General features: G+C 44.8%; 1 protein-coding gene across 1 annotated transcript in view; it reads left to right on the forward strand.

Annotated features, from left to right (window-relative positions):
• CAMKK1 (calcium/calmodulin dependent protein kinase kinase 1) overlaps positions 1–14298 on the forward strand; it is a 225843-nt gene that overhangs the window by 75529 nt on the left and 136016 nt on the right. Inside the window, exon 2 of the mRNA XM_059717711.1 lies at positions 9089–9646. Coding sequence (XP_059573694.1) covers positions 9191–9646 — 456 coding nt within the window. The 5' untranslated portion in view covers positions 9089–9190. The remainder of the gene's footprint in view (positions 1–9088; positions 9647–14298) is intronic.

A 14298-nucleotide genomic window follows, 5' to 3' on the forward strand; every position in this document is an offset into this window, starting at 1 on the left:
AGCAGGACCGCGGGGAACCATGTGCTATGGGGCTGCGTTGGACTGGCCTCGCACACTGCAGGAGCACAGGGAGCCACGTGCTTTGGAGTTGGGTAGGGCTGGCCCAGCACGCTGCAGTTGGGGACTGGGGTGAGAGCTGTGTGTTACGGGGCTGAGTGGGGCTGGCCCCACACACTGCCACCTGCGGCTGGGGGCTGGGGTGGGAGTGTGGGGAGCTGCATGCTATGGGGCTGGGTGGGGTTGCCCTGCACGCTGCCACTACATGCAGACTCCAGGGACTCCGAGGCATCCCCCGCCACACATACACACCCTCCCTCACACACCCCACCCACCATACCCACACTGCACCCCCCTACACACCTCCACTCCCCAACCACCCCTCCCACATACACCCCTTTAACCCCCCCCCAAAATATACAAAAGTAGGACTGTATTTTGAGCTTCTAGATACACTATGCAAACACATAAATTGCGATACAAATATTTGAAAAATAACAATGTTAAGTTTATAGTAGATGTTTGATTTTTTTTTTGGTTTTTTTTTTGTTTTTGTTTTATTTTTAGTACTTTTTTTTTTTCCAATATGGTAGCACTCTCCCTCCCAAAAGGGTTACTTCCAGGGCAAGGGAGGGGCTTCTGGTGGCAAAGATCAGGGTTTAGGGGTGGGGCATCTGGTCCCAACATGGCAGCCAGGGGGCGGGGCACCCATCAAGGGGTGGGGCTGCCCTTGGGACCCTCAACAGCTCACCAAAACTCATTACATGGACCTCCAGCCGAAATAATCACCCACCCCTGATCCAAGCTCTGTGGATTGAACTGACAAGCAAGTGAACAGACATTCACTTTTGATACCAGAAATGCTTCCACAAGCTGAGCCAGAAGCTGGAGGGATGCTAGAGCATGCCTCCCTGCTCAGCTGGAGCAGAGAGTTTGGGCCAAGGCTAGCCCACCCACTCTGTGAAGGGTAATGCAAGGGGAGGTGCAAAGCATCCTGGGGTGCTGGGGGACTGTGAGTTAGTTTGAATCTGGAGGGGATCTGGGACAGAAGTTCAATAAACCAATTTAACTTAAATCAGTTAAGTCTGATACTACTTCCATCCAGGCTTATCTTAAACCGGTTTTGGCCATTTTGAAAGCAGTTTGCGTGCTGAATTTCTGTTGCATTACAGCTCTGAACCAGTTTCCAATCACTTATACTGGTTTGTGTGTCATTTCTGTCCCTAGCCTTCAGGACAGAAAATTCCTGCCTTGGAAAGCTTATAGTGCTATGAGTAGATCCACTGAAGTCAGTGGAGTAAGGGAAACATTTTCATAGCTTGTAGAGCACATCGGGATTCTTCAAAATGCCTTGACATCCCAGTGAGCCAAGCTTAGGTAAAAGGGTTTTGCTCACATACTAAAGGGCTGAAGCCCATTGGGGCAGAAAGAAGGGGGTTTTGTTAACAATATATTTAGTGTTGGGGCACTTGCGGGGTCATCTCATAGCAGGCAGTGCAGAGTGTGCTAGCATAGATTTGGACAGGTGCATCGAACCTCTAGCAATGGCTCCATTCATGGGCAGCACGGTGACTCCATGTTGCCTTTAGAGGTGTGCTGCAAAAGTGACCAGTAGCAGCATCCAGATTGGAGCATGGGAATCCTGGAGCGTCCTCTCATGCTCGTTCCTACACCACGTGTCTGCGGGCACCTGGGGGTCTTTGCTCTGCCACTTGGGGTCCAGCACCAAGTGGTAACACTTTAGTTGGGGTGGGGGGAAGATATTTAAAGATGTCGTCATTTTTAAATTTGAAATGTAGTGGTGGATAAGTTTTAAAATCGCCCAAACCTTCAGTTATAGTTTGGCTTTCAGGTGTATGCATATACTGTACTTCCAGGATTTTTCAGCTTTAGCTCTATCTCTCAAGGCTTTGCAGCAGCATTCCCTCTAAGCTGTGTGTCGTGCGCAGGCATGCCTGGCAGTGTGGCATGAGCGCACGTGCGTGGCTGCGCACGCCACACAGCTTAGAGGAAGCGCTGCTTGCTGAGAATGGCAGCCACGCTGTATTTGGTCCAGTGCAGACTGTCACTGGGGAGAGCTACACAACGTCCTTTCTCATGGAAATGTTTCAATATTTCTCCCTTGTTTTGTTGTTCTCTGAATCTAAAACAAGCCCTGTGTGGTTGCATACAAAGGATTTGCAGGTACTTCACTTCTTGAATGGCTGAGATCCAGAGGCACTTGGCCTGAGTATCCAAAACAATCACCACATCATAACACAAACATTACTATTTCTGATGCTTTGTGCAGCCAACCCAAATGCCTCTGCATATTTATCTGGTGGCAGAGGAGGAGTTAGTACTGTAGCTACACAAGGGGGAAGATTTTGTACTAGATCAGTAGCATTGAACCTTTTTAGACCTTAAGGCCGCCCTCGGAAAATGCCAGCTCTTAATTTTCCCTTTGTTTGACTACAGAAAAATAGAGCAATTCTTCTGTTGCAGAGAACTCAGTAAGCTCACAACAGGCTGGAATGGTTTTAACACTATAGATTCTTATTTAAAATCTCTGGGTTTATCTTGGGAATCATGTTTGCACACCTAACACTGTTAATGTTAGTCCCAGACTATGGCACCTGGCAGTTTGGGGAGGAGGCGGGCAGCCAGTAATGGTGAAAGAACAGATTAGGGACCATTCAGAAAAGCTGGATGTATACAAGGCCATGGGCCAGACAGGATGCACCTGAGGGTGCTAAGGGAGTTGGCTGATGTGATTGCAGAGCCATTGGCCCTCATCCTTGAAAACTCATGGCGATCAGGAGAGGTCCCGATTGATTGGAAAAGGGAAAACAGTGCCCATATTTAAGAAAGGGAAAAAGGAGGATCCAGAGAACTACAGACCAGTCAGCTTCACCTCAGTCCCTGGAAATATCATGGCGCAGATCCTCAAGGAATCCATTTCTAAGCACTTGGAGGAGAAGGTGATTTAGGAACAGTCAGCATAGATTCACCAAGGGGAAGACATGCCTGACTAACCTGATTGCCTTCTATGATGAGATGACCAGCTTTGTGGATGTCTACTGGGGAGACCAGTAGATGTGGTGTACCTTGGTTTTTCACAAGGCTTTTGATACTGTCTTCTGCAACATTCTCACAGGCAAGCTAAGTAAGTACAGGCTGGATGAATGGACCGTAAGACGCACAGAAAACTGGCTGGGGCATTGGACCCAGAGGGTAGGAATCAATGGTTCAATGTCTAGTTGGCTGGTATCAAATGGAGTGCCCCATGGGTCAGTCTTGGGGCTGGTTTTGTTCAATATCTTCATCAACGACTTGGAAGGTGGCATAGAGTTCACCCTCAGCAAGTTTGCAGATGACACCATGCTGTGGGGGAGTAGTAGATACACTGCAGGGTACGGCTACAATTCAGAGAGACTTCCACAAATTGGAATATTGGACCAAAAGAAATCTTCTGAAGTGCAACAAGGACAAGTGCAAAGTCCTGCACTTTGGGCAGAACAATCCCATGCACTGGTGGGGGCTGACTAGCTGGGCAGCAGCTCTGCAGAAAAGGACCTGGGGGTTACAGTGGACAATAAGCTGAATATGAGCCCTTGTTGCCAAGAAGGCTAATGGCATACTGGGCTGCATTGGTAGGAGTGATGCCAGCAGGGCACAGGAAGGGATTCTTCTCCTCTATTCAGCACTGGTGAGGCCATATCTGGAGTACTGTGTCCAGTTTTGGGTCCCCACTACAAAAAGGATGTGGACAAATTGGAGAGAGTCCGGCAGGGGGCAACAAAAATGGTTTGGGGGCTGGGGGACATGACTTCTGAGGAGAGGCTGAGGGAACTGGGCGGGCTTATTTAGTCTGGAAAAGAGAAGACCGAGAGGGTATTTAATAGCAGCCTTCAACTACCTGAAGCGGGGTTCGAAAGAGGATGGAGCTGGACTGATCTCAGATGGAACAAGGAGCAATGGTCTCAAGTTGCAGCAAGGGAAGTTTAGGTTGGATATTAGGAAAAACTTTCTCACTAAGAGGGTGGTGAAGCACTGGAACAGGTTACCCGGCGAGGTGGTGGAATCTCCATCGTTGGAGTTTTTTAAGGCCCAGCTCGACAAAGCCCTGGGTGGGATGATCTAATTGAAGATGGTCCTGCTTTGAGCAGGGCGTTGGATTAGATGACCTCCTGAGTTCCCTTCCAACCCTAATTTTTCTATGATTCTATTAATGTTGCGTGGCACCCTTGAAAAGGAACTCAAGGCACCCCAGAGAATCGCTGTATGTGATTGAGCCATTCACTCCAGACAGACAATTTATGTGTTCTTATCTGCTAGCCACACAGCAACACAAGTAGATGCCTCAGACTCTAAAGAAACAGTCCCAGAAAAAAGCTTTGCCAAGTACTGCTGTGGATTTGCTGCTTTTTATTTCATATTGCTTAGGTAATAAGGCAAATTGTAAATGACCGTGTGCTAGTATCTCTGAAAGGGAGTGGGCTGTATTTGGAATGACTGTATTTCTTTTTAACAAGAAAATAAAAATTAGGTTTAATTCCCTAAAGACTGATTCTCTATGGAGGATGAAATCAGTTGGTGTTCTGGGAGTGTGATTAACTATGCGCTCTAACCTTTTTGTAAATCAGATTAAATAGTATTTTTCATGTTCATGATTCAAAAGTGAAGGTCAAAACCAGAATCCTGAAAAACTGTGGGTAGACATATTTGTATGGAGAGATGGTAGCTACTGCTAATAGGTTGCATGTGGGATAGCTCTGGCTCTTCCTTTGCTGCACTAATCCATGGGAAATAGCCCTGTGGAGAGCAACAAAAATGATCAGTGATCTAGGAAGCATGACAAAATGAAAGGGTGTAGGAACTTGAATTATTTAGCTTGGAGAGCAGAAGACTGAGGAAGTACTTGGTAACAGTCTCCAAGTATGCAAAAGGGAGTGATGCTGATAGACTATTCTCTGTGTCTACAGGAGACAGGACAAGAAGGAATAGTCTGAATATTCAAAAAGGGCAATTTAATTTGGATATTATAAAGAACTGTCTAATTATGAGCGTGGTTAAGCACTGGAACAGATTTCTATCATTGGTTTTTAAGAGCAGGTTAGGTAAACACTTGGCGAGGTTGGTTTAGACCAGGGGCGGGCAAAACGTGGCCTGAAGGCCAGATGTGGCCCACCAGGCCATTCTATCCGGCCCGCGGGGCCCCTAAAAAATTTAGAAAATTAATATTTATCTGCCCCCAGCTGCCTGTCATGTGGCCCTCGATGGCTTGCCAAAACTCAGTAAGCGGCCCTCCACCCAAAATAATTGCCCGCCCCTGGTTTAGACAGTGGGTGATCCTGCCTTAAGCAGGGGTTGGACTCCTAGGGCGTGTGTAGATGAAATGGGGGCCCTAAATTGAAACAGTGGGTTTTAAAAAAGCACTGCCTCAATTTAGGGGCCTTTAAATCCCCATCTTGTGCACATACCCCACTGACTTACCTGCCTCCAGCAGGGAGAGGAGGGTGAGCTGCTGGCAGGCAAAGAGGTCCCTGGGCTGCGGGGCTGGGGGGGGGGAGGGGTGCTTCCCCCCATGGCAGCAGAAGCCCCTGCTCCCCAGGCGGCAACTGCCTGCAGGCACCAGGCTCAGGTGGTCCTGGGGGGCACCACAGCCATGGAGGGAAGCACCAGGCCCCTGCACAGTGCAGGCAGGCAGGCTCCGGGGGGTGGGGGGGGGTGTGGATCAGGCTCGCCACTTTTCTTGAGTGGAGCCTGCTTTCCCGGGCTGCTGCCAGGCTGCCTGCAGGGCTTCCTGCAGAGCCTCTGAGCTGCACAGAGCCCGATGCTTCGCTCCGCAGCTGTTTTAGTTTGCTGCACCCCAAGTCATTTAAGGTGCATTATGCCGCCAAATTTCCTACAGCGAGTGGAGCTGATGCAAACACCAACACCATATAAGTATTGCAAAAGCATTTAGCCCGGTTTAAAGTGTGTTGCACACACTTCCCTTGTTTCGTCTACACACAGCCCTTGATGACCTCCTGAGGGCCCTGCCAGCCCTATTTTTCCAGTGATTCAGTGGATGAACCTGAATATAGTGTCGGAAATGCTGGAATGTAAAGTGGGGGCAGGACTTAGTTAGTTTTCATGGGGGTTTTTAGGGGATATGAGGTTACTGAAGTAGCTGCTGAAGTATACACCAAACAACCCCGCTGTTCAAAGCAGAATTCTTGCCGTTACCACGCTCCGTTCTCCCTTTCTTTTTTATCCTTGTTCTTAAAGAGATTCATGCTTTGTGACAAGCGTTTAAAAGCTTGTTCAAACTATATTTAAAATTGAGCTTTCTATTTAATTACACTTTCAAGTGACTGACATCTTTGTCACATTTCTTAAAACAAAATTACAAAAAGACAGGCTGTGTGTATGTATTTTGGGAGTAGCAGGTGTGTGACCATACATGGGAGGTAAGAGAGTAAGACTGCAAAAGAAGGGCTTATTCCATCTTGTTGGGCATCAGCAATGGGCATAATGCTGATCTCCCTTAGCACTGGTGTAAATTGGGAATAACACCACTGAAGCTAGTGTGGTATTGATGCAGGTAATGTCCGAATTGGGGCCAGTGTGTAATTAATAATAAACAACTTGACTTCTGTGTAAAAGATCAAAGCAAGCTGCTGTCACAGTCGCGTTGTACATCACTGGACACAGTCCAGGGTGCTGGTACCTTAACAGATATGTGTTAGAATTAATCGGATAAAAATTAATGTAACGGGATTCAAATTATACATGTAGCAGCCCTGTATTTTCTGAGGTGATTAGTAGAAGACAGCTGTAGGCTGCATATGATTGTTTCCTATTCTGGACCAGGGTGGATTGATTTGAAAACATGGCTTTTAATCAGGAGTTAAATCAACAAGTAGGCAACCTTGATTTCAATAATCAGTTTTAATCTCGTTTTGCATTTTTACTTTTTAGTTATTTTCCGAAGGAAAGGTTGATTCTCTTTGGTTGATAATCATTAAAAGGCGTTGATTTGCAACTAAATATATCCTTTTTCTATCCCATTTATATCTATACACATTTATTTAAGCAATTATGTAGCTTAAGATGCATTTATTCAGATTCTTAGTATTTATATTTTTCTGTTGGAAAATGGTGAATGATGGATTTATTTTTAACTAAGTTTTTTTTTTCACTTGCGATTTTGTATCAAGCTGTATGTGGATAGAAGGTGGAATGCAATTAATACTCAAGCCGCGTTTTCATGGCACTGTTTTTTTCTTAGTTCCATAAATAAAGCTATCTTAAATGTATTGGACACAAGCAAAAAAGTTTATCGAAATAAATTCATTTGAAGTGCAAAATGTATTCCACAAAGGACATATTGTCTGTAGTTAATGAATTGATTGATTGTTTCTGGTCCCTACATGCTTCAAGTTGTCAGAATCAGTAGACTTCATATTCTGGGTAGTCATAGATGGGAAGAGAAACAAGCTCCCTGTTTTTTCATTTGCCGGTTGGTTTCTTAAATTTGAACGACCCAGTCATTTAGCTGAGCTAACAGAATAAACTGAAATGATGCAAATGTTCTTTCCGTCCTTGCAAGAGAGGCTATTGCTACCAAACTGGATTAGCACTGTAACAAACCTTGGTTGCAGGTACCTAGCCAGTGACTTGTGTTGCTCCAGTAGTTTGATTTTTTCCTAGCATCAAAACGTATGGCCTGCTACTTGCATATTTTGCTTACATTTACTATAATTTTATTAAAAGAATTTAAAATTAAACTAGTAACAAATATGATCATAATTTCAAATATGATTTTATATGGTTTTATTTTTAAAGGATTAGTATGTTTTAATTTTAATGAACTCAAAAAACCTTATTTAATCGAATGCTTAAAAAAAAAAAAGTCTCCATCCTGTTCCAGACCTCCTTTAGCACTTTTTATAGTCACAGGTGACCGGTGTGTAGGCTGATACACCCATCTGTCTGCTAATTTCACATGGCTAAGGGCATTCCATGGTATTTTATTATCAGCTTCTCATAATATATTGGACAGCAACACAGCTGCTTATGTACTGTTGAAGCCATTATGCCCACTGAAACCACATCCTTAAATGCCTTCTCTAACTTTGCTTTGCCGTTAATTCTCTTGCAAAGAAAATTGTGTGTATGCAACAGCCTCGCAGACCATACCTGCCTTGTCTCCCTGTGGTGCCCCAGCTGCTGCCAAGAGGCATGCTCTGCAACCTGGCATTGCATGCCAAATCCCACAGCTGAGACAGGTACTTGCCTGAGACAGGAGAGCTTGAGAATAGCTCTTAGCTGCATGCTCAGGGCTGCTTTTAAGCTAACTTCATAGCCTCAATTCTGGTTTTGGTGTATGCTGAGACAAGAGGTGGAGCATGGTTTTTGGCAGCTTTCCCAGGCCCAGCATGGAGAAGGTTGAGGCCTGTCCCTAGTGATCTTTGTACTGCTGATCATAAGATCATAGAAATTAAGGGCTGGAAGGGACCTCAAAAGATCATCAAGTCCAACCCCCCTGCTCTGGGCAAGAATACTGCTGAGATCAAAGGGGGATTCTTTTGCAGGGCACATGAAAAAGCTTTTTTTCTCAGCAGGATGATGTGAGATATGTCCCCAAACTCTTGCTGGGAAGCCCCCAGGAGCCATGAAGGGCAGTGTAGTGACACAAAGGCAGGGGTGGTTAGGGACAGTTTGTTCCCAGTGTTGTTTTCTGACCTGTGTTCTGTGCTGCCGTACTCTAAATGACATTTCAAGTGAGGTCACATGTTTGATCTTTTATCCCTTCACAGTTGTTTTAAGGGACTCCAGTAATTTTCTCTTTCCTTTTATCGTAAAACTATTTTCTGTTGATCTAGATACGGAAAGCAGAAGTTACTCTTAGCTGACTTGTAGCTGGGCTGATTAAATTCTTCCTATATCCTTTGCAAATGTTTTGTAACTAGTTTTGGGGTTGGTTTTACTTTTCCTTCTGGATGTTTTTAACTTGCTTACAGCTGCCTGGTTTTTCTCTGATTTTTTTTTTTTTCCATGTGCCTCCTGCAAGACGTGTTGGCCGTACCTTTGCTTAGGATTTCTCATTGTGGTTTTTTTCTAGAGAACCCAGTGGAGAGATTCTTTCATGCCACATGTTTCCTGCGATCCCTGACACCGCAGCTGTCTTTGGTGTCATCTGAGACCTTGAGCATCAGGCTTAATCATGGGAGATTCTCCAGCTGATGTGATGGATGGATGTGCAGATACATGCTGCAGAGACACTCAGACAGAACTGGCGGAGCGAGTAGCAGCTATAGATGTGGCTGTTGGCCCTGATATAAGTGACCAAAATTCTGAAGAAGCAGAAGAGGAGAATGACGCAGTCTTTTCAGATAATGTAAAAAACATCCAGAGGAATGGGATCAGCAGTGATACAGGAACAAATGATTCTTTACCTTCCCAGGAAGATGATGATGCCAACCAAATGAATGTTCCAAAGAGAGGTCCCACGAGACCTGTCCTCTCCAGTAGGAAGTTCTCTCTTCAAGAAAGAGCTACAGGAAGCTTCCTGGGCTCTACCAGTGCCCCAGGATATGGTCCTTATGCAACAGGACCTTCACCACGGATAGTGAGGAGACCAACAATAGAGTCTAATCGGGTCTCCATATCTGATGCAGAGGTAAGTTTCTTTTCTGCTGAAATGCTGATGCAATGGTTGGGTTGATGTCTGCTGGTAGGAAACTAGCCTTCAAAGCTGAGCATTTTGGAAGTGCTTAGCTCCACAAGTTAAAAATGTATAAGAATAATAAGAATCTGCAATAAACAATGTGCAGCTTTGCACAGCTGGTGGCCCTAAGTGACTGTATCTACAGGAACAATCATTACTGCTACTATCAGTGGGCCACCTGATTGAATCGGGCTTATTTCAGCAAGCCCATTAATAGTTTCATTGAAACTAATGCCTCCCTTGTTTTTATACTACTTGAATATCAGAAGTAGCAACATTATTGCTTAAATTTGATAGCCCTTAATGATGTTGCTTTTTTAAAGGGTAGCCCTTCAACTGGAGTTGAATAGATTTCCATAGGCTTTTTTTTTTTTTTTTAACAATGTAGTTTATATGCTGTGGCAGTTCAGGCATTATTATTATTTTATGGGTGTATGCATGTGGAAATAAGGCAATTCCCATCAAACTCTGCAAGCACGGATGTGGGCACTGCAGATGCTATTTGATTTCTTAGGGAACATAAAGATATTGGGATTCCCTTTCCTGATTTTTATTTTTTTAAGCACATTTTTATTGACTTATAAAAGTAGTTTACCAGGTAGAAGCTAAGGTTCCTCAGGCAGTGCAGCCAGGACTGCATGGGTCCTTAGGCAGTTCTGTGAATACTGAGGGGGAAGCTATAAAGACTCTATTCAGATTGTGCAGTCCTATTTCACACTTCAGAGCCCACCATATAAAATGAGATATGCAGCAGTCTGTAGCGATACTGCAGGCTGTACGGCACTCGAATAACTGAGGAAGTCCTTGCAGACCATGCTGAAACTTTTTGATAGGGCTCTCTTTGAGAGCAGGACATGATGAAAGGCATGCATTCTCTTTGTAAGCTGTGTAACCCACTCACAGGATAACGCAACTTCATTTGGGCCTTCTAAAGCTTCTCTGGCAAAGCGCTGGGGAATAGCTTATTGGTAGGAAGAAAGGACAGGGATGGGCCGATCATTTCCATCTATAATGTGTGGGATTCCAGGATGCATAAATGAGAATCACCGCCAGATTTCTCAAGACCTCGGCTCCAAGACTGGTTGTAAATTCTTTTTAATTGGAAAATGCTGGGGCTGGGAGAGAGGCCTGGAGCTTGAGGTTGTGGCAGGCAGGCAGGAAAACAACAGCAGCAGTAGGAGGACAGTCAGCAGCCAGAGGCACAGCAGCTGTCTGCCTCCCACCCCTCTGTCACCTCTCACTCAATTCCAAGATAAGGAACTTTTCCTCTCATGTTAAATGAGAGGAATATGGGAGGGGGGCTGACTTTGTTTTGGAATCAAATAAATACGGTATTGGTTGGAGGAGGTTTTTCATGTACAGGATGGAATACCAGGTCAAAGCAAAAGAAATGAGAGGATGAGACCCTCACTCTAGCCTGGCTGTTAATTTGGGGATTAGGACTCTTGTTGTAATGTAGGAATTGGATTTAAAGAGGCTTAAACTTGGTTTTTCACATCGCAAGGGAATGTCTAAGAGATCTTGTTTTTCTTTTTTGGTGGAAGAAAAGCAACTTCCAAATACTGAACCCCTTTCACAACATGGAATTTGTGTTTTCAGCCTCTATGTACTTTCTGTTTGGTCACTTTGCTGGTGCTGAGCTCTTTGTAAAAGCTGTCCTTGCTCGTGGACGCCAAATACTTTAAATGACTTCCTGGTTTTATTTCATTTTGGCCAACACTTATTTCTTTTCCCATGTTCTTCTTCCTCTTTTGTTTCCTGTTGCCCTTTCATGCTCCTCTTTATTCAGTTCCTTCTTTCTATCAAGAGAATGCAGTTCAGTGACAAGAGGCAAGGATTTCTTAGGGTGATTTTTTTGGGGACCAACTGTATAGTTGGGATAAAGTTAGACAAGTTTCCAAATGCAAGACATTCTTCCTCCAATAAGATATCACCCTAAGAAATCCTTGCCTCTTGCATACTTTCTGGACCATCATGGCTACAACATCACACTTACACTACCATTCAATGACAATTAATTTTTAGGGCCAGATTTCATCATCTTCTGTTGCTATAGATTATAAGAATTTAGGGTCTCCTCCTGCCTCTTCTCTGTGGCATGGAGCTTGCCTCTATCCATGGAGAAGAGCAAACAGCATTTGGGCACTATGCTGAGCAGGGCTGAGGCTTCCCTTCTCCTTGCAGGGTGCTCTTCCTACAAGGTCCCTCTGAACCACTGTAGCAGAAATGCCAGACGGTGGTAGAGAAGAGGTGGTGCAAGGTGGAGGAGTGGCCTGTGATTACACAGGACTTATGGCCTTGCCCTGCAAAGAGGGGTTTGCTGCTCCAGCCCTGAGGTTGCAGTAGGAAGGTGGTTCTCAACTAGGATGCTGTGGCACGCTGGGGTGCTTTGAGAGCCTTTCAGGGATGCTGCAGGGTGCCATGCCATGCACTATTAAGTGTGCAAACATTATTCACAAAATAAATTTACAGATTGCAGACAGAAATTCATAGTGTTAAAAACATTCAATCTGTTATGGTCTCTCTGAGTGAAAGCTAAGTGCTGGCATTTTCTAAGAGATGCCTTGAGAACCGCTGCAGCTGGAGGTGGCAGAGCCAAAGGGATTGGCGAGTCTTCACTCCTACATAACACCTGGTTATATGCTCCAGAAGAGGGCAGTTCCTGTGGGCTTTCTGACTTCAGCATTGCTGGCAGATACCCTTTCTCCCTGGGGGCCCCAGCTATAAGATGGCAGAACAGAGTAACTTGGCCATGTAGGGCCTAACTCTGCAACACTCTTGTCTCATGGTGTCTTCAGGTGCCTGCATCCCTGAATGTAGGAGAGTTCAAGGGCTAACAAGTGCTCAGGAGTGCCCATAATGGGCCTAGGGGTGTCTGCATTGTTTGCTCTACAGAGAGGGTTTTACTTCTGTCATTGGGGGAAAGGCAGTGAAGGGAGTATGGGAAGATGAGTGGGTGATGCCAAAGATGGGAGGATTCAGAGCTTGTTAGGAGGGAGAGAATGGGGACTATCTAAGGATGGAGAAAGGGATAGTAACATCAAAACCTTTAGAGAATCAGCTGAGCAGATGCTTTACTGTTCCCAGTTAATACTTAAGACTAACTCCTAACATCTTCTACCTATGTAAACCCACTGTAGGCAATGGAGTATCATTGAGGGGAGACTAGGTCCATGGACTAACAGTATATGGACACACTGTGGGCTTTGAGTCCTTTGCAACAGAAGAATTGCTCTATTGGTTTTTCATAGTGAAAAAACAATTGAAAGCTAAGAGCGGGCATTTTCCAGGGGGTCTAACAAGGTTGAGAGTTGCTGGGCTAGAGCAAGAGGCTGGAAGTCCAGACTCTGGGTTCTAATACGAACTCTAATACTTGTGACCTTCATCAGCAACGTGGAAGATGGGAGGGAGTAGACCCTCGCCAAGTTTGCAGATGACACCAAGCTAGGGAGAGTAGTAGATGCACTGCAGGGTAGGGCTAAGATTCAGAGACCTCAACAAATTGGAGGATTGGACCAAAAGAAATCTCGTAACGTTCAGTAAGGACAAGAGCAAAGTTCTACACTTAGGTTGGGCTGGGGACTGACTGGCTAAGCAGCAACTCTGTGAACAAATTGGAGAGAGTCCAGCGGAGAGCAACAAAAATATTTTGGGGGCTGGGGCACATGACTTCTAAGGAGAAGCTGAGGGAAGTGGGCTTATTTAGTCAGGAAGAGAAGACCGAGGTGGGTGTTTAATAACAGCCTTCAACTCCCTGAAGGGTGGTTTCAAAGAGGATGGAGCTAGACTGTTCTCAGTAGTTGGCAGATGACAGAACAAGGAACAATGGTTTCAAGTTTCAGGAAGGAAAATTTAGGTTTGATATTAGGAAAAACTCTCACACAGATGGTAGTGAAGCACTGGAACAGGTTACCCAGAGAGGTGGTGGAATCTCCATCCTTGGAGGTTTTTAAGACCTAGCTAGACAAAACCTTGGCTTGGATGATATAGTTAGGGCTGATCCTTTGAGCAGGGGGTTGGACTAAAAGGCTTCCTGAGGTCCCTTCCAACCCTAACTTTCTATGATTCAATGATGTCAGTCACCTTTGTAGCACCTTAGTTTTTGCCGTCTGAAGAATGATGAAATCTGCTTGCTCCCTCTGTAAAGCACAAACCATTCATTTAAACTGTTGCTCTTTTTTTTGCAAGTCACTGTTGCTGTGGGGTAGGAATTCATTGTACTCTAGCATTAACAAGAAGATATCTGAATGAAGCAGACTAAGGGTTTAAGCTATTCACCAGCTCCAGCAATGTATTTTAATAACAGATTCCAGGAAGCCTATATGACTTCCCTACATCTTTGTTGTTATTCTGCAGTGATTTTTACTGTGCTGGGAATGAAGCTTGTGTTAAATGTGTTTCACGGTAATTGCAGGGGAATATATTTTGTAACAAGCTCTGATCTATAGAGAAATTCAAACGACTCAAAATCCTCTCGTATTAAATCAATATCTTGGTCAATAGACATATTTTTGGCTTGGAAAAGAAAAGGCTTAGTTTGAAATGCAGATGCAGAGACTTCTATTTCCCTGTTCCAGCAGCAGTTTTTATCGTGCAGGGCTGCA

Source organism: Alligator mississippiensis, chromosome 14 (genome assembly GCF_030867095.1).
Source record: "Alligator mississippiensis isolate rAllMis1 chromosome 14, rAllMis1, whole genome shotgun sequence".
Taxonomy (NCBI): domain Eukaryota; kingdom Metazoa; phylum Chordata; order Crocodylia; family Alligatoridae; genus Alligator; species Alligator mississippiensis.